The sequence below is a fragment of the Anopheles maculipalpis genome, chromosome X (assembly GCF_943734695.1).
Source record: "Anopheles maculipalpis chromosome X, idAnoMacuDA_375_x, whole genome shotgun sequence".
Classification (NCBI taxonomy): Eukaryota; Metazoa; Arthropoda; class Insecta; order Diptera; family Culicidae; genus Anopheles; species Anopheles maculipalpis.
In genome coordinates, this window is record NC_064870.1 from 4,584,149 (window position 1) to 4,611,795 (window position 27,647).

The 27,647-nt window shown below is 47.9% G+C and overlaps 6 protein-coding genes across 7 annotated transcripts in view; 2 read left to right on the forward strand and 4 right to left on the reverse strand.

Moving 5' to 3' along the window:
- Window positions 1–1,032: 1,032 nt before the first annotated feature.
- Window positions 1,033–27,647, reverse strand: part of LOC126561227 (brefeldin A-inhibited guanine nucleotide-exchange protein 3) — a 212,221-nt gene continuing 185,606 nt past the window's right edge. The window contains exons 2-8 of one of the 2 annotated variants that reach the window (XM_050217311.1): window positions 7,871–7,973; window positions 7,591–7,724; window positions 6,866–7,503; window positions 6,478–6,792; window positions 4,686–6,353; window positions 4,165–4,600; window positions 1,033–4,098 (exon numbers count right to left, since the gene is read on the reverse strand). In XM_050217311.1, the coding sequence (XP_050073268.1) occupies window positions 1,033–4,098; window positions 4,165–4,600; window positions 4,686–6,353; window positions 6,478–6,792; window positions 6,866–7,503; window positions 7,591–7,724; window positions 7,871–7,955 (6,342 nt within the window). In that variant the 5' untranslated portion in view covers window positions 7,956–7,973. Of the gene's footprint in view, window positions 4,099–4,164; window positions 4,601–4,685; window positions 6,354–6,477; window positions 6,793–6,865; window positions 7,504–7,590; window positions 7,725–7,870; window positions 7,997–27,647 lie in introns of those variants that run through there. The other variant, XM_050217217.1, reaches the window with a different exon arrangement.
- LOC126562616 (uncharacterized) lies at window positions 9,781–10,543 on the forward strand. Its single transcript, XM_050219171.1, has 3 exons — window positions 9,781–9,944; window positions 10,012–10,110; window positions 10,195–10,543. The coding sequence occupies exons 1-3, from the start codon at window positions 9,781–9,783 to the stop codon at window positions 10,541–10,543; spliced, it is 612 nt and encodes a 203-aa protein (XP_050075128.1).
- On the forward strand, window positions 13,466–16,245 carry LOC126568815 (sodium-dependent neutral amino acid transporter B(0)AT3). The gene is made up of 9 exons (XM_050225461.1): window positions 13,466–13,626; window positions 13,702–13,976; window positions 14,046–14,650; window positions 14,715–14,962; window positions 15,037–15,144; window positions 15,206–15,409; window positions 15,484–15,641; window positions 15,722–15,985; window positions 16,047–16,245. Exons 1-9 carry the CDS (start codon window positions 13,534–13,536, stop codon window positions 16,243–16,245), a joined length of 2,154 nt encoding a protein of 717 aa, XP_050081418.1. The 5' UTR covers window positions 13,466–13,533.
- The window catches only part of LOC126562625 (tRNA dimethylallyltransferase), a 44,928-nt gene continuing 35,135 nt past the window's right edge, over window positions 17,855–27,647 (reverse strand). The window contains exons 4-6 of the mRNA XM_050219184.1: window positions 18,690–18,834; window positions 18,514–18,617; window positions 17,855–18,440 (exon numbers count right to left, since the gene is read on the reverse strand). Of these exons, the coding sequence (XP_050075141.1) occupies window positions 17,855–18,440; window positions 18,514–18,617; window positions 18,690–18,834 (835 nt within the window). The remainder of the gene's footprint in view (window positions 18,441–18,513; window positions 18,618–18,689; window positions 18,835–27,647) is intronic.
- On the reverse strand, window positions 23,726–24,593 carry LOC126559647 (uncharacterized). The gene has a single exon (XM_050215821.1). It carries the CDS (start codon window positions 24,574–24,576, stop codon window positions 23,746–23,748), a length of 831 nt encoding a protein of 276 aa, XP_050071778.1. The 5' UTR covers window positions 24,577–24,593; the 3' UTR covers window positions 23,726–23,745.
- On the reverse strand, window positions 26,467–27,505 carry LOC126559636 (uncharacterized). The gene has a single exon (XM_050215809.1). The coding sequence runs from the start codon at window positions 27,345–27,347 to the stop codon at window positions 26,514–26,516; it is 834 nt and encodes a 277-aa protein (XP_050071766.1). The 5' UTR covers window positions 27,348–27,505; the 3' UTR covers window positions 26,467–26,513.

Consider the following 27,647-nt stretch of genomic DNA (forward strand, 5'->3'; position numbering starts at 1 on the left):
CGCAAGATAAAATGCAAAAGGTTGAGTGTAATAAAACGCAAAACAACAACAAAAAACTCGAGTAAAACCAGGAATGCACTCCGGTAAGCCGCACTCGGCTAACCTTTATCTTGTACGCTTCAGACGCTTATGACTTGGCTATTTCACAACTGCAGCACACTCATGTTACGGGGGATGATTTGGACGTTTCATCGTACGATGACGGTGTTGTTTGTGTTGCGTTTAGAGTGCGTGTTTGTTTATGTGCACTGGTGTTAGTAGGGTGACTTTTTGTGTTCGTTGGAGTACGGACGCAACAGAGAGAGAAGAAAAGGGTAATTTATGGTCATATGAAAAAGAAGCTTCTCGAGTAACCCTGTTGCCGTAGTACACGCAGTGGTAGATCAAGGTCTTTGGCGGAATGGACATGGAAATCCAATACGAGCTTCTCTTGGATCTGCATAAAAATTGTAGGGTTGGGGGGAGGGGGTGGGAATCGACATCCTGAACCGAGGTCCCTTAGTCGTGGTGGGTGCAAGACCGTCTCCCCTCTGTTCAGCGAGCCCCTTGGCGCCTCCGCCCATTGGTTAATCCTGAGCCCCGAGCAGAGCCAAACGTGGTCCGGGGCTCCGTGCACTGAGAGCATTGCCCGAGATCGGAGCGACCTGGCTGGCACTTACTTATAGGTCAATCGACAAGCAGCCCTACCCCCATATGTACCTTCCAGGGGGCTGGAGAAATATCTGAGCGTAGCTATGCGTTGATAACTTACCAAGGCAGAAGATGGCGGATCCTGGAGTTTCGGCATAGACAGTTACACGCGCAATCTGCTATCAGTTCCACATAATCGAGAAATATATTTCACGAGTGACGGCAATCAACATGTATGATAGGTCCGTACAATAATATGAGCGGTATTATATACACAAAATGTAGCAATTCCAATGTTATCTGCTGAAGCACCTAAATTATGCGGCTTTAATTCCCCCTCCCCTGCGCGGAATGCTGGAATGTGTTTCCCACCCGATATCCAATCTGCCAACCTGTCTTGTCTTAATTCTGTGCGTCCAACGAAAGGAACGGATTCTTTTCCTCGACAAAGTGAAACGCTTCCCGGATGCGGGGCGTTAGCAGTAGCTGCAGATACTCGGACTGCTCGTTCGGCAAAAGCTTGATCAACTCAATAGAAGCGACGATAAGCTGTCTTAAGGCAGATGTTTTATGCGACACGTCTTTTTGGATGCTGAGCGCACGCTGCTGTTCTATTTCCGGCGGTATCGACTGCTTCTGACGCTCGCCGTCCGGTGTCGGCGTCGTGCCCGGTTGACTGTCACCTTTCGGTGCCGGTTTGGCACCCTTTGGCTGTTCCACCACATCCGGTTGCTGCTGATGGTGATTGTTGTTCGGTGTTTCGAACTCTTTCGTCTGCTGGTCGTGTGCTGTCTGTCCATTAGCATTGGGCGCATAGCAAGGATGATGCGGATGGTGGGACAGACTGCGCGGTTCGCGTCTACCAGGAATGCTGACAATTTCTCCTTCATAACCCACCTTCCGGATGTTTTCGTTACTGTGCTTCAGGCTACCAGACGCCTGCTGCCCACTGTCCTCGTTCCCTTGATCCGCATAGTATACGATGCCCGGTTCCGTACCGTCCCGGGTTTCACCGTACTGACCGTCCGCTTCCTCACAAGCGTCCGTATATTTGTACGGCTTGCTGCGGGCATAGTTGCACTCTCGATCGCTTTCCAAATGCTGGATGAAGTGATCCGCAATCATTTCCCACAGATCACGCAGCGCAAACAGATAATGGATACATTTCTCGTCACCCTTGGAGGTTTGTAAGCCGGCCGAATACTGATCGCAGCAGGAGCTCAACAGATAGCGTACATCCTCAGCGGTGAGGTTGTGTATGCGCACATTGTTCAGATACATGTCAACCAGCGCCATGTAGTGTATTATCCAGGACGAGTTCATCTGTTTATACAAATTGGCCGCATAATCGATGCCGGACACTTTCTGTATCAGAAACTTCAAGCCGGGCCTGGTATCGAACTCGACTGCAGCGATCAGAAATTGGCGCAGGGCACGGAGCAGTATCTCCTTGCTATTCTGGCCAAGATAGAACAGCGTTTTCGAACTGCTGGGATTGTTGTGCGGAGTCGCAGTTGAAGCACCGGTGGCGGCCGATTCTGCACCACTGCTATAGAAGCAGGTATTTAGCTCGCTCGGCACGTTGGACAGTCCGCTGAGTAGGATATTTGCGATCAGCTGCAACAACATTTGGCTGGCAAGCATGCCGACAATTAAATTGCGATAAGGAATACGTATTATGTAACAGTCCACCGATAGTCCGTATGATGAGGGTATGCCGGTCGTGTGGGTGGATCCTGTGGTAGAGGTTGCCACCGATGGTGCCATTCCTCCATTGCACTGCAACGGATAGAGCAAAAACGAGTAGGATCTATCCTCCTGCGGTACGGCTAGGTTGCGTCCACCGAGCGCATCTCGCTGCGTGTCCATCAGGAACACCTGCTGCGCCAACGAATGAATCCTCTGCAGTTCCTCGGGTGTACTGTCCCGCCGGGCGGCTACCTTCACGTTTGCGCAATCTCCGTAGAAACTGTTCGAGTTGCGATTGAACGCAAAAATAAGCTGCTTTAGGGGCGCCATCGAAACCGTACTTGCCCGATGGATAGCGGAAGCAATGATCACCCACTGGTCCTCATCGAACATGTAGCCAGCGGAGAAGATGATGTGCTTCATGCAGGACACACCTACCCTTGCGATCGTTTCCTGGGACTGGGCCGAACATTCGATCAGCACCAGTAACAGCTGCTTCAGTGCTAGTATCGCTGAACTGGGCAGACGGGCTGAAGCGAAAGCCTTACCAGCTGACTGATCATCTTCGTGTGGTTTGCCTTGTCTCTGGTACTTCCCATCGGTTGAGCCTCGCATGTTGAGCCTGGTGGATGCGGGCGGCGGTGAGGATCGCGTGCTGTGGCCAAGCAACGACTCACTACCAATCACCACACGATCTCCCAACGTTTCGAGCGATTGGGACTTTGCCAGAAAGTCCACCACCAGGTCCGTGGTCATGCAGCAGCAATGTTTAAAGTTTTTCTCGATCAGCACCCAGTTTTTCTGCGCCTTGTTCACGTACCGCAGCCAGTCCTGGATCATCGGTATCAGCAGATGGTTGATGCAGTAGAACCCGAATTCCACTCCCGGACTAATCATCAGTGCCTTGAACAGTTTGAAGATAGACTGCAGTATGGGGGATTGATGTGCAATCGGGCACACGATCAGCGAGTTGGTAAGACCATCCAGCAACAGGAACCACACCTTCAGCACACCGCTCGGTCGGTCGAGCTCGTCGATTTTTCGGATCGACTCCTTGTCGATGTGTAGCGAGCGATAGCTAATCATACACTGTTCGTTCGTGTTCTGCAGGTAGTCCTGTCCAAAGAATGTAAAGTTTTCCATCGAGTTCGGTATGTTGGCGTCAATGATGTGCGTATAGGTAATACCCTTGATTTTGTACGTCGAGTGCATGTTCGGACATTGCGGCATGTTGTACATAAAGTCTAGTATGGAGGCACAACGCTCAAGAAACTTGAGCGCATCGTACAGAAAGTCGCCTGAGCGCATCGTTAGCGATATGTCTTCCGAGCTGGTCGTTGGATACTGTCCATGGTCGGTTGCCGATGGTCCGCTACCGGAAATCTCCAGATACGACAGCAGACAGAGTATGCAATCCAGCCCAGCATTGGCAAACACCAGCATATTGTCCGTTTCGAGAAACACACGAAAGATGTCGATAATGTTTGATAGATGTACCGGACGATTGCGGGCTGTACGCAGCGTACCGAAGAGTGGCCTCCAGCCAGACCTTATCTCGGTTCGGTGTGCTTCTACGATCTCGTACAGACAGGCCACGATTTGATCCTGCACGTCAATGTCGCACGAGTCCATGCTAAGCAAATTTTCAAACGGTTTCAGCAGTGCTTCGTTAAAGTGAAAGTGTGGCAACTCGGTCTGCTCTACCAACAGTGCCGTAATGATATCGTGGATGTATTCAATCGCCCGCTTCGAGATACTACGATCCTTGTGACAGGCAGCCTGAAAGTGAAGATGGTAGAGAAATAATTAATCCCCACATCCGAGGCTGATTCATATGATACTTACATCCATCAGATGTGGCCCAGTAATTGCCCAAACTTTAAGCACGTGCAAGAGTGGGCGAGGACCTCGGAATACCTTTAGTGTGACATCTCCAACACGATGCAACAGCAGTGACAGTGGCAAGGAATCATTCTTTATCTTCCAGGGGCGACCAAGCCACCAAGATTTTTTGCCCTTCTTGAGCGATGTGCTGCGATACAGTTGTTCCCTTGACGCCCGGCACAAGCTCCGCAGGAACTGCTGTAGGGCAGGCAGGCTCAACCGTTCGGCAGCTTCTGAAAACAGTACGTCCGCTTGATGCGACAGTGCGCACAGCATCTTGGCTGTGTCCGTCTGCGTTAGGTTTACCGCATCATTGCCCGTGTACGCCTTCAGTATGGTGATAACGTTGATGTTGGCGTTTGTATTCGGCGCTTGAAGAAAGCTATACACGTCGACGCTGTGGAGATCAGATAAACAGGAAAAAAAATCAAGAGACATTGTCAAAAATTTCAAAAAAGGTAATTTGGCATGCTGCCACATACCACGTTTCATCCTCATCGACCGAGTACAGCGAAAGATGCTGCCTGTCCGACTGTGCATCACTCTTGCCGAACGGCTGATCCGAAGCGTCCTTACATTGTCCAACGCCTGACGCATTACCAACGTTAGTGGCGCTGTTTTGTGAACTGAACAGATCATGCTCTAGCTGGGTTACGTGTCGACAGACGGAAAACACCGGCAACCAGCAGTCAGCACTGTGTGATCCCAGCTCAAGTCCACCCGACAGTACCACATCCATCGACAGTGCATGGCTGGCGGGAATTTTTGGACCTGCGTTCTGGCACACGTTCGATGCAATGAGGTTGATAATTTTCCCTGCCAGGTGTTGCAGGCTGAGCGCATTGCTAAGGGTTGCTGCCGCGTGCAGGCCGTCCAGGCTGAGGGCGTACAGTGTCTCTCCCGAACCTCGTGTTTCCTTGCGTACACGGAGCGTCTTTTTCGACAACTTTACTAGCCTAGCAGTTGGTGAGCCGTCTACTTCTCCGAGTCCGGCTGTCAATACTGCCACCATCGAATCCCAGCAGCAAGTTAGCAGACGGCGAGCGATCTTACGTGCGGCTCGCTGTTTGGCCGTCTGCTCACTATGTACCCTTACCACCGACTGTAGCCGTTGCCAGTCCGAGAGCATCTGCGTTGGGCCAGTACCGCCCGCATCGTGCAGCATATCGAGCAGAGCACAATGGGTGCCCGTCTGATCGGTAGCGCGTTGCGTGATGCTTAACGCTTGCAATGGATTTGCCGCCAGGATGCACTGGTACAGCTCCCGCAGCCACGCAGCGGACAAGTACACTAGAATACCAGAATTCTGCACCGAGGTGACGAATTGCTGCTCGGTTAGAGGAATTGTTGCTGGTTTATGACCGTCGCTGCAACCACCGCCTCCATCATCGTCGTAGTGACCTCCGCTGACTAGTTGCAGTGCCAGTAGTAGTGCGGAATAAGTCGCCAGATAGATACCGTCTGCATTGAGCGCAGTCAGCGCACTGTAGTCACCGTCACCTCGCGTAGCACTATTACGTTGACAAACACGCGAGGCAAACTCTTGTACCGCTTCGTCAATTTCGATAGAAGTTTTGAGCCGCAGCAGAGCCGGCACCAGTTCGCTCGCTAGTACGGCAGCAAACTCTCTTGCATGCTGTCTATCACAATCACCATCCGAGCGGCCACTCGATCCGGAGTCGTCGATGTGCGCCCACAACCAGTTGCCTTGGCTCGTTTTCGACGACACATCGTCACCGGACGAATGCGTTTCGTCCTCTGGACCCTCGGTATCACCAGAGCCAACCGAGCCCAGCTCCGGATCGATTGTGCCCTGGTCGAGTGGCCCATCGGCGTCGGACTCTGACGAGGATTCAAATCCACTCTGTCGCAGTTCGGCAACAGCGTCCCGATACGGTGGTGGTAGCCGGGTCATCGATTGATACGTCAGTGGACCCGTGTAGTCGGCATCCGCAAGTACTGCGTAACGTTCGTTCACTGTTTCTGCAATCCGATCTCCAATCAGTGCCTCATCAAAGTTGCCGGACGATAGAACCTGGAGGCTTTCTAGCAATGCTACCACACACTCAACGCTTGAGCTGAGTGCCCCATACACAGAGGCACTACCATGATGCCAGGCCGCAGCACACTCTTCCATTGCGTCAATTAACCTATTTTGATGGCGAAAAAGAACAAAAGCCAGCCCAGCACAGAGATAATCACAGAAAAGAGGGATTTAAAAAATATGCTGCTTATCGAAGCATCCTGAAGCTACAGCTTCAGGCGAGTACTTACAATCGGAACAGTGCCATATCGTCACTACTGCTCTGGGACTTGTCCGGATAGAGAATGATGGCGAGATCGATAAGCCGCTCGGGTGACTTGAAAATTTCACGTGCATATCGCAACGGTTCCGCCCGGTTACTTGGCACTGGCAGCAAGAGCATCCGGTGGAACAATGCCTCCAGCATGGGACGAAGACTACCTTGTGCACCCGCTATCCTGAGTAGCTGGATGCTTGTCAAGTAGATGCAGCGAGCCTGCGGACCATCCAAACCCGGTCGTGTAAAGAAACCTCGATTCTCGCTCTCGATCAAATGTATTGCATCGCTAAAATGAGGACCCACAGGAATCAATGTATCCATTTCTTTTCCAACAAACTAGTGTATGTGGTTTTCCTTACCGGTAAGTAAATTTCTTGTCTTTGTTCACACGCCCTGGCGAACCCATTGTGGCCGCTAAGGTGGGGCAGAACTTTTGCCACAGAAATGCCGTAAAGTGTGGATTAGCGTGTACGTCCGACGGTAGCGACACTACCAGCGTTAGTATGCACTCCATCAGGTACAGCGAACTGTTGCCAGCATTATCGCTCGCTTTCGTGCTGCCAGTGGCTGGTTCAACCAGCTTGCTGCACAGCCACTGCATCACCGGTATCACTTCGTTATATACGGCCGCCGCCATGCCGAGGCTGATGATCCCGGTCGGATCCAGGCGTATGATCTCCTCTGCCTCGTCCTTTAGGAAGGCGCAGAAGGTGCGCAAACATTGACTGCCGGCAGCCAGTGACGCTGCCTTAACAGCCCGCGAACCGTTCTCCCAGCATTCGCCACATTTGGACAGCATCTCAATCAGCAGACGCCCGTTGAGGGTGCAGGTCTGTGAGCAGGCCATCGCCAGGATCAAGCGCAGCACGTTCACCACGGTATCTTCGTTCGCGATGGTGGAGAGACTGGAGGTGGCGCGCAGTAACTGTGCCGGCAGCCACAGTGAGTCATCTTCCGGTTCTAGCCCAATAAAAAAGCGCTCGTCACGGATGATTCGCTACAATATGGTAGGGGAGAGTGATTGAATTATGCACCAGGTTTCGCTGCTCAGCGCACTAGGCGGAGCAGGTGTATTTACACTTACGTGCAAACCATTCATTCCGTAGGTTATAAACTTCGGTCGCTTCGTTTCCAGCGCCATTTGCAGTGCCGTAAAGCATACGGAACGCAACTCGTAGGATGGGTCCCGGTGCATACCATGCTGGCGGGATAGTTTCTCTGCGAATGCGAAACGAAGAGTTAGCGTGATGCGGTGCGATGCGGTGTTTGTGTGCTAGTTGCCGACTCAAATATCGATTGTATCGTGCTGCAGTGCAGCGCGAGAGGACGCCATTGGAATATGCTAGCGCATCCACAATACCTACCGTGTGCGATTTGTGCGGCTTGTTTGAGATTTTGCAGCTTGCTACCGATCGCTTCCTTCACTATCGACATTAGCAATTCCTCCATCGTGTACGTATCAAATTTCTTGCACCTTCCGAGCTAATGTACCATACCATACGCTGTACGCTAAACAGGCTTTCTAGCTAACACCCACATCAGCAGGATATCATTTGCACAATTTAATCAGGCTCGCTCTCTCCCTCACTTATGTATGTCACTGATGGTGATGATGAATATCTAATGATAAACAGATGATGGATTGGTGAAACAGAACTGGACGAATCATCCAGATGTCCGAGGAGTTTGCACCTTCGCACGCCCCTAGTTTAATTTCGGCTGATGTAGGAAATTTGCAAACTATTAGCTTGCTAGTCTTTGTTGAAGTTGTTGAATGATGTTTGTTTGATTTTTGAATCGGTAGCCCCAAGCGCTGTTTCAATTCCTGCTTTGATATATGAATTTGTTAACACAAAGACACTCAGTAACTATACATTTTTTTTTGTAACACACGCATATGTTCACAACCGCATCGTCGTGCGAATTCCAGACACTTAAAACATCAGCATCTGGACAAACGTTGAGCCAACTAAAGCAGCTGTGTGCATTGTGTTTACTACGCCTGTGGGCTTTTGCTTTCACATATATTGCTATATTTTCTTCAACTTAGGTCCTCTTGGTAAACCTTCTCTAATCACTTCCTACTCCCTACACTCTGCTACGTTACAAAAGAACGCGGAAAAAATCCCAACTTCCGTGTGGATTACGCGCACATAAACTAGCAGAGGTGTAAACTGTCTCTGCAAGTCGATTTTTTGCGTTTCCTCCGAAAAGCGATGGGTGCTAGCAAGGGCGCATGTCTGTAACTAGATTGCAATGTAAAATCGATTAATTCCGCTGACAAGGAACATATTGTTACCGGTGTAGGGTTTGTTGGAAGTGAATGTGGCTATACATTTGGCATAAGGGCTTTGTTTAAATTACCAATGCCTAAGAATAAAATTTTGAGATGTCTTGTCTTTTTTCAGTTAATAATTTTTAGCTGCAGGACTACTAGAAAGCTCTGTTAACTTTTTGCTGCATCAGATCAAACGAAATTTTGAAAAATGGTTATAGTAGAAACGTGAGATCAAACTAAATTACATTCGCATCTCTTGATTTGTCAGTTGCTTCTCGTGCAGAATAGAAATGATCCTTCGGAAAATTCATCTGAACATAACCTAGTGAGGTGAGATTTTTTCTCCAAATTTCTGATTTACAAATCATTTCAAGCAAGACAATTATAGATACAACAAGTAAGTTTAAGCGATTTCGTTCTATTTTTTATTTAAAAAAAATGCTTGGTAATCACGTGTTTGACACACCTGATCTATAATCATCTTGACCAGCTGTCAAAAGCTTTTTTTTCTCTAGCTGACAACGGTCGATTGTAAACAATGTGTGTTTGTAAAAAATATTACATCCCGTTCCGCTGCCTGTAAAGCGATTGTTGGGCAGGAAACCCATAAGATATTTACTGTTTACCAATAATGAACGGAAAAAGTGCGCCAGGAGTAAAGATTCAAGCATACTGACATACCAATTACGGGAGGGGGTCCACATCATGCGGATGAATGAAAATGTACGACGCCGAGCTGGATTACATCTTGGAATGTTTTCAAACCGCTTTTTAACTATAGAATGTGTTGGAAGCACTATCAATAAACTCTCGCTTAATATCGTTTCAGCAAGACAAAGTATATGCGAATATGTACATGAGTCCTAAGCCTCAACGAAAGTGTTTTACCCGCAAGAAACGTCAGCTCTCCGAAGAACCACGGTTGTCGGTGCCTTTTAACGCAAACGGAACAGCACAAACGGTTGAAGCGAAGCGGGAACGACGGTCTTGAAAAAAATGGCCACCACAAACAACATGAAAAGCACGGAGCGTAATGTGGCAGACCACGTCGAAGCACTTCTAAACACATTTGCTAACCAATTGCCTACGTTGCAAGGGGAAATAAATTCAGTTGTTACCATGCTGAAGCAGTCGAATCTAAACAGCTTGAACTCGCTCAGGTACGGCTAACGAGGGGAAGCATCAGTTCAAGATCAGGACGTATTAAATGCTTATCTTCTCTTCCAGCACGGGAACATGTAACGTACCGTCCGACATTGCGGCTGAACTACGACTAGCCGCAGAAGCAGCCGAAAGCAAGCATTTTTTCGCCTGCACACAGAAACTGTAAGTACCCAGCCTTTTGATCCACATCGCCACAAGCCTTTTGATGGTCGATTTTCATGGAATGTGCACGAAACTTCCTTTCAGCAACAACACATCGCATATGTTGGAAACGCTAATGAAAGAAGCGAAATTTACCCGTCGGAAAATCGACTCTCTCGCTATGTCGAATGTTTCAACTTCTACACCGGAACAGCGTCAATCATTACATATACAATGTATGTACATGGAGCAGGCAGTTTGCTTACTGTGTGCTTTAAACCGAGCGCATCACGAAGTGCAGCTCGCTGCCAATGCACTATACATTCATGGACTACAGGATGTAACGGAATCGTTACATGGAGCGGATCATTTAAAGGAATCCATTGCACGTTTGGTATCAATCATATCAACGAAGCATTTTAAATCCTCACTCACCCCGATTGGCCTACAATAAGACGAGCGTTTTGACTTAAGGGAATGTGACAAAACGCACACAGCGGAGAAAACTAGCAATAAAAGCATACGGAAAAGATTCGTAATTTGAAATTGTTAAACATTTGTCCAATTAATTGAATTAACTATTCTCCGCTCCTTACGGATGCAGGATTTTTTGCCGCTTTCCCATACATTTTTGTGTTTCTCGTGAGGATTTTAATTTACCTTTTGTTTAACTCCAAAATGATGGCTCTTTGCCGTATGGTCAACAACGCATGTGTTGAGTAATTACAAATTTCGCAAAGCATTTCCTCCTTGGATTTTACCATGCCAACATTTGTGAAGAATTTGATTTTGTTTCGATACGATTGAGGGTGGAAACTTGTTTTTCGTCGTTTTAGAAACTGTTGTTAGATTGAAAATATCTTCATACGTGTCTTCATACGGTAGGGCCGGGGTTTAAATCTCATCTGGTCTGTTTTCCCGTAGTGAAGACTTGACTATCCAACTACGTGGTGCCAGAAGGTCTAGTAAGCCATTTGATGGCCGGCGTGTGACCTGGAAGCGAAGGAGTTGCATAGCCGAGAAGTAGAAGGTTATTATAAGATTTGTTAAACGAAAAAGCAAATAGAAAGAAAGTCTTTAAGGTGTTATATCTCAGGAAGAAGCGATTTACCCCACGACCTAACACCAATTTACATTTAAACGGTAATTGTTTTTGTTTTAAATACTCCACTTACCTGACCAAAAACTCCAAAGCTCCAGTAGTTTAACTTTGTGAAAGTTAAGCTCTCTTTCTCTAACCTTACGTGTTATCCTAATCTGTCTCTCCTGTTATGCAAACGTCTCGCAATCCTACGTAAAAAAAAAAGAACAAATGCTTTTAACCGTACTCCGGCAAACTCTCGCGGTGAGACGTTCGGCTCAATCCCACGAGCGCTTTTTTAGAATGAAACGAGTCAAGTCCTTTTGCTCCCACCAAGTCACCAAGACCTAAATTCACCAAGAATTCCGAACCAACCGAAAGGGAACTTAACGCATTCAACTTCCTTTCTGTTCTTTCACCCTCTCTCTCTCTCTGTCTTTGATCACTCTCGCTCGCTGGTGAAATAGCTCTCAGCAAAAATTGCGGAAAGCTGGAAAACGCTTTCCTCGTTGGCGCTTTCAGTTGACTTTCATTCGTAGTTCACAGTGAACGTGTGTCTTTATTCCTTCCCACACACACACACACACACACATACACTCTAGAGAAGCGCTTTTTTTACCGGACGGACCAGCGAAGTGGTCCCGTGGACCAGCTGCACAACCGCAGGGACGAGTCCCTTCTTCTTTTGCTGATTTTGTGCTAATTTGCGGGAAGGTCCCCCTGCCGAGAGTGTTCACGCGAAGGGACCAGCAGAAGGGACGACAACGGTACAAGGATAGTGCAATAAAAAAAAAGGAAACGCTCGCACAAGTGTCTTGTATCCCAATCACATGATCTGCTACTTCGAAGCGCCGTGCAACAGTCGCGGGCAAACGGGTAACTGTTTAAAACGTTGTTCAATCTCTTCCTCCCGCAACGAGTCATTCTGCTATCAAACCGATGTACCGAGCATGAATTTCAATCAACCCCCCCTCCCCCCCAAAAAAAAAAAACGGGTGCTTTGGCAAAGAAGATTTAATTCGCGCGGTTTTATCCCCCCACGTCCCAAATTCGCTTGCCTGTTGTCCTTGCTGGCCGGGCATGAAGGCGTGACACAGGGTTGTTGTGTGTTATGTAATAATAATCCTAGCCAGTGTGCGAAGTGCCGAAAACGCGACCAGGCAATCGGTGAGGAAAGCGTTAGAACGACGATTTTCTTTTGCCCGTATGAAGAACATTTCAGGACCACCTATCTGTCACTGCTGCTCGTCGGAAACGCGTGGGGAGGGGTATTAGATATCGCATGTTTTGTTGCATGATACATAAACCGATCATCCAGCGTTCGATGTATTGATTTTTCTTTACCTTGCACGCACGTTACCGATAATCCCTCCTTTTTGTGCCTGATTTTGGGCCGTGGAGCGTGAGGTGAGTGTGATATGGTTCTAGTACGGCAGCGTGGGCCTAGAGGCCCAAACTTGACACACACAAAACGCTGATTTCACAACGTGGATTAAAGAGCTGTGAGGTGTCGTCTTTTTTTGGATTTGGAGTTCCGGACAGTTAACTACTACTACTGCTCGTAATGACCAACGTAATGTGCCCCAAGTTTGATGTAGATGTTTTCAAGAAGCAACAGGGACATTTCATGGTGATACTAAATAAGCATTCGTGAATTAATATCCTTTAGCTGGTGTTGGACTGCCAATGCACGTGTTGGAGAGCTTTCGTGTCTATGTGTCACGTGGTGTCGTACTGCGTCAATGTTCGTCCAGCATGGTCATAGAAGCATCAAGTAGCGCCATTCACGCCTGGTCCTCATGTCTTTTTTTTTTTGTTCGTTATCCTTTTTATCTCTTTCGGATGTTCTTTTTTACCATTTTTTTTTTCTTCACCAACACTTTTCCGTGTTTTTTTGCGAATATCTGCACAACTCGCACGCACGCACACGTTGCACCTAATGCACCGTTGCACCGATCCTCAAAAATGCAGTATTGTAACTGGTGGAGCAGCACGTCATGCACGAATCGCTCGCACATACCTAGCCCCGAGGCCGCGAATCCATCACCACATCCCCCACGAGGCGGCAGTCATCTTGGACGACACGGCACTTCCTCCCCCCCCACACACACACACAGACACGCACACGCCCTTCAAGGGGCAGCAGGCAGGCCACACACTCAACACCGAGTAGCGAACGGGCGACCTGTTGCCGGGTAGCAGGAGGGTAGCTGACCGAAGCGCGTAAAGGAACCGGAGTCCGTTCGAGCGTGCACTCTCTGCTCCCCATCCACGGGTCCCGGTTACCTTCTTCGCTTCTTGGTGGTTGTCGGTGATAGTGCTGGTGGCACGGTAGTAGAGCCCCGCCCGGTGGTGTGGTGGTAATGGCCAACACTGCACATCTGTTCCGCAGGCAGAGTTCTCGGGATTTGATCCAGCAGGCGACTGTGCGGAGCTTAGATGAGCTCGAGCTAAGGGTAGGTGTTGCCAGCAACGGAACGCATTCCGCGGTAGGTAGTTTTCATGTTGCGAAATGCTTTCCACACCCGCAGGAGCTTCGCAGTCGGTTGGTAAGGGCAGAGAACGGATCGCAGAATGTGGTGTACGGCGCGACGAATCAGGCGTTTATCAGCGACGACGATCCACCGATGGGCCGCATACTGGACATTGGACCGTCGGCGGCTGGTCCGCCCGGGAAGGATACGCGTAAGCTTACGATGCAGGCATCAATCGTATCCCAGCAGCAGGAGGCAGCGATCGTCGAGCGGCCGGAAGACGAGCGGGAAAGCTGGGACAGCAAGTGGACATTCCTGCTCGCCACCATTGGGTAAGATGTCCCCCCCCCCCCCCTTTGTACTTCCCACACCCATATTCTAACACATCCTCCCACCACCAGGTACGCCGTCGGACTCGGAAACGTTTGGCGCTTTCCTTATTTGGCGCAGAAAAATGGCGGCGGCGCATTCCTGGTACCGTACTTCGTCATGCTCCTGCTGCAGGGTTTACCCATCTTCTATCTCGAGCTCGCCATCGGCCAGCGGCTACGGAAGGGCGCTATCGGCGTTTGGCACGAGGTGTCCGCATATCTTGGCGGCATCGGCATATCGTCCGCCTTCGTCAGCTACATTGTCGCACTGTACTACAACACCATCATCGCCTGGTGCCTGATCTATCTGCTGCACAGCTTCGAAACGCCCCTCCCGTGGGCCGAATGTCCGAAGCGACTGTTCAAAAACTTTACCTACGACATCGAGCCGGAGTGTGTGGTGTCATCCCCGACCAAGTACTACTGGTACCGGGAAACGCTGCAAGTGTCGCCGAACGTGAACGAACCGGTGGAGATTAACTACACGGTCGCGCTGGCACTTATTACCGCGTGGTCACTCGTCTATCTGTGCATGGTGCAAGGTATTACCGAGTCGAGCAAGATCGTTTACATTACCGCCATATTCCCGTACGTCGTGCTGATCATATTCTTCTTCCGTGGCATCACGCTCAAGGGTAAGCATGCGAAAGATAGTGCGTTCGTACATTACTGTCAACTAGTGGCCACTTACTTCTGCAGGTGCATCCGACGGTATTGCGCATCTGTTTACGCCGCGCTGGGAATCGATACTCGAACCGGTCGTGTGGTTGGAGGCCGGTACACAGATTTTCTTCTCGCTCGGGCTTGCTTTCGGAGGTTTGATCGCGTTCAGCTCGTACAATCCGGCCAACAATAACTGCTACCGTGATGCGCTCGTTGTGTCCATTACCAACTGCTCCACATCCATGTTTGCCGGTGTGGTTGTATTTTCCGTGATCGGCTTCAAGGTAGGCCTAGCCGGTCGAACTGGTCGAACACATACCCTCTTTTTAATACTTTGACTCGCGCTGTCCACTTGCAGGCCACTTCTATCTATGACAGCTGCGTCGAGGAACGGACGGACATGATGCGGCAGAACAAATCGCACGACCTGCTGCCTGTGTGCGATCTGCAGAAGGAGTTGGAAAATGTAAACATTCCACAGGCTGTTACGATATCCGGTACTGACACTTGATACTCTCATTCTTTAGAGTGCATCCGGTACCGGGCTGGCGTTCATTATCTTCACCGAAGCCATCAACCAGTTTCCTGCGGCTCAGCTATGGGCGGTACTGTTCTTCCTGATGCTTTTTACGCTCGGCATCGATTCACAGTTTGGCACGCTGGAAGGTGTCAGCACCTCACTGATGGACATGAAACTGTTTCCCAACGTGCCGAAGGAGATGATTACTGGGGTAGTATAGGGCAGCCAGTCGGCCTAAAGACAGCAACGCACCAATGAATTAATGTTTCAATTTTTGTTTTGCAGGGACTCTGCATGTCCTGCTGTGTCCTATCCATGTGCTTTGCGAACGGTGCTGGTAGCTACATCTTCCAGCTGATGGATAGCTTCGCCGGTAGCTACACGTTGCTCATCATTGCGTTTTTCGAATGCATTGGCGTCAGCTATATCTACGGACTAAAGAGGTAATGGCCGTTCGTGGGTTTTGTTTTTCGGAATTCGCCACTGTGATGTTGCTGCCGTATTTTTTTTTTTTCTTCTTTAGGTTCGCCGATGACATTGAGCTGATGACGGGCGCTCGACCCAACCTTTACTGGATGCTGTGTTGGAAGTACATATCGCCGATCGCCATGATTACAATCCTGGTCGCCTCATTCCTCGAACTTGCCTCCGAAGGCAGTAGCTATCCGGGATGGAATGCGCTCACCGGCAGCACCGATCGGCTCGAGTGGCCCCATTGGTGTATTGTCGTTGCGATTTTGCTCATACTGGTGTCCATCCTGTGGATTCCCGGCGTTGCCATCCTACGGTTAGTGATGGGATTGTGTGTCCCTTAAACCAATCGCTCATCTTGTTGCGCTCTTTTGCAGACTGTGCGGGATCAACGTGATCGAAGACAGTGAGCCCGCCTGGTTCCCATCGGCCGAGCTGCGCGATGTGCACGGCATTGTACCGCACGAACCGACCGACGTGGAGATATCGCTCTTCTGTATTCGCGCCGATGGTTCGGAAGGACTCTGCTGCCCGACGTACGGACCCCGAGAGCAGCCACTTGACGAGGAGGAGTAAAACTCCGCTACGCCATTTTCGGTTGTGAGCGTCCGCTGAAGTTGATGTAACAGCTGAACCTGCGCAGAGAACGTTACTGATCAGTGTGCTAGGCAACACGTTCCACTTTCTGATCGTTGTTTAAGTTGACAGTAGAGGAGCGTATCGCCAACAAGAAAAAAAAAAGACACATAACCAACTCCACGTCCACAGGAAAACAAATCCAAATTATACACAGATACCACACATAACCTAGATAACAGCTATCCCATAGCTTTAATGGTTCGATAGTTGCAGCAAAGAAAAAAAAAAGGGAAAACAACCATCCTATGCTATGTTAAGTATAAATGTTCGAATTTAGTGTTTAAACGTAAACAACTACAAAAAAAAGAAGGTAAAAAGCGTAAAACAAGCAAAGGCACACAGAGACAGAAAAAAGCATACACACACACACACAATCAAAATGGCCAGAACAGTGCAAAACGCCTCCCCGGTCCAGTGCTGGCCGAAAGCGTAAATGACAAGACTTGAAAATTATACAACAAATTAAAAGAGAAGAAAACCATTCTATTATCAATTAACAACTGCTAGTCCACCTTGTTGTCGCTGACCTACCGACTTTAGCATATCAATGTGTTCCCAATCGACGGTTATTTATTGTTGGGATGTTCTTACCAAACCAAACAGAACAATAACAAAACAAAACAAAACAATGGAAAACAAACACTTCCATGCAGCATCCGTAATAGCCAACTTGACGGGATATGGAGGCCTGTAGGCCTCAAGTGTTTTAGAAAAAATCTGACAATAACCTGTTGCCTGGATTACTACTATTACTACTGCTACTACTGCTACTGGTGGACGCTGCCAGATGTGTACAATGTCCTGAAAGATGTCACCTTCCGGAGGTGTTGTGGCGTTCCGTATATACCAGGGGCACGTTAAGTAGATGCGACAATAACATGCAACCATGACTAATAAACATATACATACATCTATGTAGTTTGGCGTACGTGGAATAGAAAACACAGCATTAATCGAAGAGTCTTGATTGTTGGAATGAAGTATACATATTATATATACATACACACACCTACACTCACTTAAAATCACACATATACACACACACTCGTAGCCACGGTATGTCTGTACATATAATAATTTATAATAAAGGATAACGTTGTAGAGTGGGTCTAAGGTGTTGTCAAACAAGATCAATCTTGATCGTATAATCAAATCGATTGTTGTTCTTGTAACATTTGTTAGCTAGTTAATAGTTGCTGCAGTGTCCGAAATAGTTTGGTACTTCACATGGCACCATCTATCGAATGCCAGGACCGTCTCGTCGTCGCTAATTAATTTGGCAAGTATAAGTTGATTTTTATTTTGTTATTTAGTTTAGATGTTACGACTCGGCGACGTACATTTGTACATATTTTTCAATGCAATTCCGTTTTTGTTTTCCCGTTATTCCGAACATGCTCAGTTACAGTTATAGTTCTATGCTGGCAGTTTTGCTGCTGCCAATTTCCTCTCTGCTTAGGGCCTCCGAAAGCCTTCGCCATTAACTACAAAGGACCAGTTCGGAACTCAATCCTGCCTAGCTTTTAGTTGGTGCAAAAGGATAAACCTACTCTACTTCCACTTCCTTTTCCACTGGCCTGTCCCGGTGCGTTCGTTCGCCCGTACTGTGTTTCGCAACCTTCCGATGTTTCTTCGAGCGTAAGTGTATCTGCCACTGATGTTCGCCTATGAAAACACGCTGACAGGATTCACAGCGAAATGTGCGATCTTTTTGGTTCGCTCGTGCCCGCTGATCGCACACGATCTTCGGCACGCAAGCAACCGGCGCCGATTGTCCGGTTGTGGCGGCCTCAATGATCGCCACCGCAGTGTCGGACACCTGCTCCTTCCAGCGATTGATATCGCTCGTGTCTAGCGCGTAGATTGGTGGCACTTCACGGCCAGTGTCGCAGAGAAAGCGATTCCGAATCCACTGAAGCTGTCGGCGGGCGTAACGACGTGTGACCAGCTTAAGATAGTCCAGGCAATCCTCGAGCTGATTCAGCCCGGCTGGCTTTGGACCGCGCACGTCTGGTGGGGTGGTAAGATAGTCTAGCAGCTCCCGATCCTTTTCTGGCCCGTTGTGTTCCAGATACTTGGCGAACTCTTTAAATCCGATGCTTTGCAAAATGCCACGATGGTACTCACAGGTGCTGGTGAAGAGGGACATATACACACACGGAAATAGGGAAGATGGCTCATGGATGCTATCGAGATAATACTTACTCGTAAGGTTTGACGTACGTTTCGTGAAATGTTCGTATCTCTGGAAGTAAGCCTTGTGCTACCATTTTATCAACCCTTTCATCCAACCGGTGGTTTAAAGTTTCCTGGAAATAAAATGAAGAACGTATACTAAAGTAGGGCACAATCGATGCAGATTACGGCTATATGGTGCTAACCTGATCACATCGCAGCCAAAGGATGACAACATTCCGATAGCGAAGAGGACCGCCCAAATCACAGGAACCTGGTGCTGCACGTTGCTCGGCCAGTTCCTCACTCATCGTGCGTTGTCCGCCAGACTCCACGTACACTTCGAGCGCCCTAGAAAATAGATGTTGGATACGTGCACGTTACACATTTGGTATAGCAAACACAAGCGGTTACAACGTTTCCGCAACACTGTCTAGAAGGGAAAATTTCTGTGCACGAGAAACGTGCCATGTTTAGCGTCTGTCCAAGTGGAACCCTATTGCGTAATGTCAGTTGTGTCTAGCTGCAGTAGTCGTCGATGCTACCAATTTGCTAGTCTAAACTAAACTTTTCTATTTGCTCAATGAACAATGGTAAGAGCCACTAAGGGTGCCTGGTTCGAATGAACTATATATAGCTCCAGTTTCGGTACGATTCAGTATCATTCAGGCAACATTGCGAATTACCACTATGGCAAGCCTCAAAGTAAGATACATCGGGTTGGTGTGCCTGCTGGTTACTACCGTAATTACAGCATCGCAACGTTACCACGACTGTGTCCAGAAGAAGAACGTTGCCCAAGCGCAGCAGGAGTGCGTACGCTATCTAGGCATTCCGTGCGCTAGGCTAGCCGTCTACAACGACTACATCTACCCGAACGATACCGAAACGCAGTGCATGGTACGGTGCATGGGCATCAACCTTGGCTGGTGGAACGACAACCAAGGTGTGCAGGAACCGGCCATACGCAACTACTTCCATCCCGATCCGGATGACGCTCAGCACGATCGCCGCACGTACCACTGTCTCAAGTCGCAGCGCCTAGACAACCCTACGCCGCACGGCGATGCGTGCGAACGAGCGTACGAGTCGTTCCGATGCTACTACGAACAGTACGGCAATATCGTAGTGACGCCCCAGTTTGTGCCGCTGAGCTCGCTCCAGCTGTCGGATGTGATACTGCAGTGCGCCAACATCCTGCAATTTCCCGGCATCAAATCCGACTCATGCGAAGTAGGTGCGAAACCGTCCGAGCGGGACATCGGTTGCCTAGCGCGTTGCTTTCTGCTGCGAAGTGGACTGTACACCGACCAACACGGGCCGAACCTTGATCGACTGTACGTGCAGTGTAACAATTATTCGAACGAGACCAAATTCCGCGAGACGACTAGTGCCTGCTACCAGCAACTAAAATCTGAATGTCAGGATGAATGTGTACTGGCGGGACGCTTTTTGCGCGAGTGTTTCTACGAAGGAGGGCCCCTTAAAATCGATTTGAGCATAGGTATAACCATTGTTACCGAAAACTTACTATCTGGTTTAGTACCTGGCCTCCCAGCTGTACCATTGCCGGTCTAGGATCAAAGCTCGCTAATCAAGTAACATGTAATAAGCATGAAATTTTCGAACAGATGTTTAAGCCACAAATTGAAACAGTTCAGAAAGCATACCCATAAGCAATAGTCACACACAAAATTTACATTATGTAATCTGCACAGGAAACTAATTTGCTTGATACAATATAAATTAAACTTCAATTTTCGACCACCGCAATCATACTCGACGCTATATTCAATTGCTAACTTACATGCGCATCCCAAATGTTGCTCAAAAGATTAGAGAACAATTCCTGTTCGTCCATCTTGGCGTAACTTGGTAGGCACGTCTTATCAGCCCTAAATACTGAGATACCTGGATGCAATCAAAGAGGAGATCCAAAGTCACAATGTTTCGTTTGGATATGGAAGTAATGGTTGTAAACAGCTCGATAAAACCGCATGGTTCGTATGATGAAGGATCCCGAATGATATGAACTATATTGTTTTCTATTCTCCAGAAACTTGCATTACTTGTTGAATATTTATGTCAAACATTGATAGATTTCAAAGGCTTCGTATTGACATATGTTTGCCACTACAACGCTTGTAGAGCCAAACATTGAGAGAAAGACGCCTAATAACCCATACGATGCTACTCTACAATATCCAGATATTAAAGGTGAACTAAATGTGTAATCAGACAATTTTCGAACCTATGCGATTCGAGCGTTAACTTACTATAAACGAAGAATCTAGGATAATGTTTACTTGGCTTAACGACCTTGTATGTCACGCTTACTAGACTTGTCAATACCACGTTGTTGGATAATCAGTCCTCATTTTGAGGGAACGGTACCGGATGGGAATTGAACCCCAGTCCTGACGTTTGAAAACCGGCGCCACTGTCACCTCAGTACCCGACCAATATAACCCACCAGATCCAGTATAATATGTTAGACTTCGACGAAGACTTCGATTTTTTTTGTATCACAAAATATTTGCTTAATACTGTTGAACGATTGTCCATACAATAGTTTTGTGGAAAATCTTATGACTCGATGGCTATTAAGGAGCGATATCGAAAAACCAAAAAACACTCATGGTTATTTGTCAAATGCTTTGCTTTATTGCGCTTAGAATCATGCCGATTAGTTTGTTATCTGTTCCTTTTTACGAGCGGTAGCAGCCAGTGTGCATCGGGCACGTCTGGTGCTTGGTGCAGTAGCACACGGGCTGTCCAAGGAATTCCTTGGCAGCATCGACGAACACGGTGTGGACCAAGTACTCCAGACCCATCGACTCGCCGAAGCAAGCTTGGAACGTGTCGTAAGCCTGCTGACAGGTGGTCTTCTTGCAGGCAAGCTTCTTCTGATTCTGCAGACAGGCGACAGTCTTGGCGTTGTTCGGGTTGAACACCTCCTCGTAGTACTGGTAGTAGAGACGTTCGAGGTTAGCACCATCCTCCTCGGTGTACAATCCACTGCGGACCACGAACGAGTAGAAGAAGCACAGCGATTCCTCACCGCTCGGGAAGCAACCACCAGCCAGGCTTTGCAGCGTCGGCTGAGTCACAGCCAACATTCCAAACAGATCCACAGCGACCTGACGATCCTCCAGGTAGGTGTTGACCACGAACTGCGGGCACTCGCTCAGCGCACCGTAGTGCTGGTAGTAGCACTGGAACGCCTTGTACACCTGCGTGCAGAGGTCATCGTCGCAAGTGTACAGCTGCTCTGCCAGGCAGGCCTCCGTGCGCTCGACGTTGTGGAAGTCATCCGGGTACGGTACGAAGTGTCCAGCAATCATGTGCTTCTGCAGACCGGTGGTGTGGTTCCAGAAGCGCAGGTTGAAGGCGACGCAACGCAGCAAACAGCGGACCTCCTCCACATCGGGGTAGCCTTCCTTCACGTAGCGCAGCAGATCGTCATCGTGGACGCCCTGGTACAGGGCACACTCGGCCTGCGCCTGGTTGAAGCTCTTCTCCGCCACATAGTGCTGCAGACCGGCACACACCGAGATGGCTCCTACTGCCAGCACAAGGACCGAAAGCGCAAACGAATTCATTGTTGCTCTAGTTAGTTGCTGTACACAATCCAGCTGGAACTGCATGTCTTTCTCACCGGCGGCAACACATTTATATACCACAATGAGACAGTGATGATTCGGGCCAGAAGTATTATGCGTACCCGTTGGACGAAGTGTCAGGTTCCTTAATCGCTATCACAGCTTTACTATGTGACAGTAACAATAATAATTATAATCTGTTTCGCCACTACTTGCAGGGAACAGCAGCAAGAGAGTATGGAGAAAAGAAAGCGAAAATCGCTCAAACGTTTGGATAAACACTGTTTTTTTTTCTTTGCCAGATTTACGTGACCCAACCATGCCTTACCAAGTATGCGTGGTGCGTACAAGAAATGAAAAACGTACCACGGGCGAGTGTTCATATCTCAATGCCATTATCAAAGTAAGTGTATCCAGCTCTACGTCTAAATACACCTGGTCCTCGTGGTACCCGATGGTAGAGGCGACAGAGGTACTGATCTTCACAAGGTAGGACCGGGTTTCAAATCCCATCCGGGCCATTTCTTCGAAGTGGGGACCGACCGATCCAAATACATGATATCTCATAAGTCTAATTAAGCCCTTTGATGGCCAACGTGATCTATTAGAGATCGGTAAGTCAAATAATTAGAAGTTCCAAGTCTTCTGAATGATTGAATTTTCTTAGATATAAATTACACAACAATTTTCTTGCTATTCGGTTCATTTTTTTATTTTCAAGTATAAAAAATTATTATATAACTGAATTCATATGAAATATAACAGAAATCCTCTCTGATTCTACAGTATTTGTATGATTTTGAGAGGTTTTTTTATATTCGGGAGAAGTTTCGCCTTTGCCTTTGCTACGGAAGTTGGTCCCGCATTCAAGTAATTCTTCCCCACTCCGTCGGAAGAATAAGGGTAAATTGTCGCTGACTGAACTTTGATCCGCGGTTCTGCTGGCGATACTTCTCCTGGCCAATTAGTTCAGGCGCGAATCCACCGGTAGGAAATAGTCTTGATCGGTCCAGGAAAGAGCCTATCCGTCTGGTACAAGTAGATCTGAATACGTAACAAGGAACTGCGCTCTGAAGACTGTAAGAAGAGTTCGGAATCGGTCATCATTCTAGTAATCAAGACACAATTTTTCATCAAGACATCGCTGATAACAAGAGTTCGTGTGTATGTGTACATCGACGAGGTCGTTTTTTTCCTTTAAGTCAATAAATTAAATCACATATCTTATAGCATGACCATATTTTCCAAATCAGACAGTATTTTCTAGGATTCTTCTAGAAGAAATGCTACTGCAAGAAAGTCTTTATCCTAGGCATAAGGCAGTTTTATAGGCATAAGCAATAATAGATTATAGATCTCAATCAATACCTCAAAATTCAGATATAAGCAGAGCCAGATCAACTTTACAGTAAATCTAAACAACTTTGACCAAGTCAGTAAACACACAATTTTCCAATAATAGATGACACAGATACCAGACCGGAACATCAAGTTTTTGCTATAACCGGTAGCAGTTGCTATGTCCATTATAATGCATGATGCTGATATACTAAATGTATAACAAAACAAAGCACACAGAAGCAATTTGAATTCATTCAATTAAAAGCGATTTATTGATTCTTTTGTCCCGTACGAAAAAGTCATCACGTCGTCCCAGTTCTTAGTGCTTGGTGAACTTCTGCGCACCATCCTTGAACACAGCAAGCAAATGCTTGTACAGGTTAGTATGGCCGAAGCACTGAACGAACACGTCAGTGGCGTGCTCACACTTGCTCTTGTTACAAGCCAGCTTGTTCAGGTTCGTCAAACAGGCCTGAGTCACAGCGTTATCCTTCTTGAAGGCGTCCTCGTTGGTCTGGGTGTACAGGTTGTGCAGGAGTGGCTCATCCTTCTCCCAGGCACCGTAGCGGAGCAGGTAAGCGTAGAAGAAGCACTGCGATTCGGGACCGCTCGGGAAACAGCCACCAGCCAGCTTCTTACGTGTATCTTCCGACGTGTCGAGCATCAGGAACAGATCGAACACCTCTTGCAGGTCCTCGCCGTAGTAGCTTGGGACGTATTCCGGGCAGTTGGTCAGCGTACCGTAGTTCTGGTAGTAGCACTGGAAGGCGCGGTAGGCCTGCACGCATGGCTCACCGTTGCACTCCTGGGGCAGATTTACCAGGCACCGCTCCGTGCGCTTGACATTGTCGCAGTCTTCCGCGGCCGGGACGAAGTAGTTGACGAGCACATGTTCCTGCAGCGTACCGTTCTCCCAGGCGCGCAGGTTCTCCAGGACGCACAGTACCAGACAGTGCACTTCCGGCTCGTCGGGGTATCCTTCACGCATGTACCGTTGGAGACGCTCCTGAGGCACCCGCAGGTAGACAGCACACTCCGACTGAGCCTCGGGGAAGCCCTTCCGCATGAAATAGTGCGGAAGCGGATTATGGTCAGCCTGGATGGAGCCAACGCAGGCAACCACGGCAACAAGAATGCAGAGTAGGTTCATTGTTGTTAAGACACTGTTCGCTGTACACCAAACGACTGTATGCTGTCTGAGACCACCGCACGGCGTATTTATACGATGTGTGTAAGCACAGTCCACAACGGTACGCGCGATTCGTGCTTTCGCGTTGTCAAAGGTGATACGATATTCAAGCAGTAGAAAAAAAACGGACAGGTACAATATTTACTTCTGATGCTCGTTTTACGTGGAAAATATACAGTTACTCTAACTGTTACATTTGGTTTGTAAGAGTTACAAGAGATACAAGTACATATACTACGTTCACGTGCTCTGATGTGTACCTCATGATATATTCTTAATATTCATAATTCATCTTGTTAAACTTCAAAGAAGTTATTGAAATGAACTGAAAATGAAAATGAACTGAACATATACATTTCATACTAATACAAACTGAGATAGTCTTCCATTAACATTCATGCGTGTTAAACTTGTCGGAAAGACTTCTGATCAGCAGATGGGTTTTAAAAATGGCTTCATATAAGGAACCTCATACAGGGGAACTCATATGAAAGCCCTCGCATATGAGATCTCGTCCAAGATACCTTGTACAGTCGACCTCTTATACGAGGTACTTCGTACAAGGGAGAACCTCGCTGAAGTGGTATAGCTGAAATATCAATATCCTAACTTGGTTCTAGAACGATTAAGGCCTCAGTGATGATTCTACGAGGGCCGGAGGCATTACGAATACCGGAAAGAGCCTCATTCTCCGACTCGGAGCTCTAAAAGAAGAATTACATGATACAAACAACGAACACAAATATAGTCAGACAATATTTACAAAATTAACGACAGTTTATTTGATACAAAATACATATAAGGGCACAATTTCTTAAGTGGCATTCCTATATAGTGTGTCACATTAAGCAGAAGAGTATGAGGTATGAATGATACATTAAATATTTGATGTATAATTGGCGAAATTGATGGCAGTAAAGCTAGCATAATCAAGACAATAATGTCCGAGTAGAAGGGGAAGAAAGTTAGTTTATTCTGAGCGGAAGAAACATGGATGCATGAAGATAATAACTCCAATACTCTGACATCGTACTTCTTCCAACTTGACTAGACAACTTTAACTCGTTGTGTTTCTCATACCACAGAAATTCTGGAATTCCTGGCAGTCTGAAATTTACAGTACCCGGCATTTTACACTCAATTTGGCGTATAGAAAGGGCTGTCAATTGCGTCTTGGATTTATAGCGATTCTTTGATCGCATCCGTGTTCCCGACGTGATTGGATTGAAAATCAATTCGAGGAAGACAAAGAACGTGTTTCCCGGAGGCTCTGAGCGTGATAGAGCCCGACACGGAAGCAACGTGGCGACGAACTCGAGGTGGTAGAGGTGTTTTGTTACCTAGGCTCGATCGTAACTTCGGACAAGAACGCAAGCAGCGAAAATTTGTAGAATTGTTCAGGGAACTCCAGTCAGAAGTCCAATAACACACGAAATGCACGCCATACCATACACTAATACGTCCTGTAGATCTCTACGGGTACAAGTCCTGGATTTTGGTGACAGAGGACGCCAATGAAATCGCCATTGTCGAACGGCGAATGCTAAGGACTATCTTTGCTGGTGGGTGGAAGCAGAGAGCGTGAAGAAGGAGAATGAGCAACAAGCTAGTTGAGCTGTTTAACAGTGCAGATATACATATGTATATGAGGACTGGAAATGGTCGAGTTGAACCTGGTGAATATCGGATGCAGTCTTGAATCGCGATTCCTAAAAACGAATTGATGAATTGGTTATGTCAACTCTTGGCAGGCCACAACAAATAAGAAGAAGATGAAGAAGAATAAGTTTTGAATAGTTTCACAAAATAAAAGAAATCAAAATTTTTACTTCATTCAATTAAAAGCGATTTATTGATTCTGTTGTGTGATAGAACAAATTATTCGGTGGGGCCAATTCTTAGTGCTTGGTGAACTTCTGTGCACCATCCTTGAACACAGCAAGCAAATGCTTGTACAGGTTAGTATGGCCGAAGCACTGAACGAACACGTCAGTGGCGTGCTCACACTTGCTCTTGTTACAAGCCAGCTTGTTCAGGTTCGTCAAACAGGCCTGAGTCTCGGCGTTATCCTTCTTGAAGGCGTCCTCGTTGGTCTGGGTGTACAGGTTGTGCAGGAGTGGCTCATCCTTCTCCCAGGCACCGTAGCGGAGCAGGTAAGCGTAGAAGAAGCACTGCGATTCGGGACCGCTCGGGAAACAGCCACCAGCCAGCTTCTTACGGGTATCTTCCGAGGTGTCGAGCATCAGGAACAGATCGAACACCTCTTGCAGGTCCTCGCCGTAGTAGCTTGGGACGTATTCCGGGCAGTTGGTCAGCGTACCGTAGTTCTGGTAGTAGCACTGGAAGGCGCGGTAGGCCTGCACGCATGGCTCACCGTTGCACTCCTGGGGCAGATTTACCAGGCACCGCTCCGTGCGCTTGACATTGTCGCAGTCTTCCGCGGCCGGGACGAAGTAGTTGACGAGCACATGTTCCTGCAGCGTACCGTTCTCCCAGGCGCGCAGGTTCTCCAGGACGCACAGTACCAGACAGTGCACTTCCGGCTCGTCGGGGTATCCTTCACGCATGTACCGTTGGAGACGCTCCTGCGGCACCCGCAGGTAGACAGCACACTCGGCCTGAGCCTCGGGGAATCCCTTCCGCATGAAATAGTGCGGAAGCGGATTATGGTCAGCCTGGATGGAGCCAATGATGGCCACCAGAAGAACTGCCGAAAGGATGAAGAAGTTCATTTTGCTGTACCTTGCTAGATGCTTCACGAGTGGAGCTGTACTGTAGAGACTGTGTTTGGGCTCGTTTATATATGAACCGAGGTTTGGCAGACCGCTGGCGAAAGATATCACGAACCAGATGGAAAATGCGTGCTTCGAGGCAAATTTTCTCTTACTTGCGTTTGGAACTGTGTTCACAACGTCCACGATAAAAAAAACAGGTGCACAAACATAAGCTGTGAAGCTTCCACCGCAGATAGTAGGCACATACGGTGCGTGCTGGATAGTGAGTTGTGATTGTTACATCAGAGAAAGAATTGT

Bases quoted from the DNA above. Each gene is read 5' to 3' on its own strand.
- LOC126562616 (XM_050219171.1), top strand. From the start codon at position 9,781: ATGGCCACCACAAACAACATGAAAAGCACGGAGCGTAATGTGGCAGAC. The intron at 9,945-10,011 runs GTACGGCTAACG...CTTCTCTTCCAG, and splicing joins AACAGCTTGAACTCGCTCAG to CACGGGAACATGTAACGTAC. The intron at 10,111-10,194 runs GTAAGTACCCAG...ACTTCCTTTCAG, and splicing joins TTCGCCTGCACACAGAAACT to CAACAACACATCGCATATGT.
- LOC126568815 (XM_050225461.1), top strand. From the start codon at position 13,534: ATGGCCAACACTGCACATCTGTTCCGCAGGCAGAGTTCTCGGGATTTG. The intron at 13,627-13,701 runs GTAGGTGTTGCC...CCACACCCGCAG, and splicing joins TAGATGAGCTCGAGCTAAGG to GAGCTTCGCAGTCGGTTGGT. The intron at 13,977-14,045 runs GTAAGATGTCCC...TCCCACCACCAG, and splicing joins TTCCTGCTCGCCACCATTGG to GTACGCCGTCGGACTCGGAA.
- LOC126559647 (XM_050215821.1), bottom strand. From the start codon at position 24,576: ATGAACCTACTCTGCATTCTTGTTGCCGTGGTTGCCTGCGTTGGCTCC.
- LOC126559636 (XM_050215809.1), bottom strand. From the start codon at position 27,347: ATGAACTTCTTCATCCTTTCGGCAGTTCTTCTGGTGGCCATCATTGGC.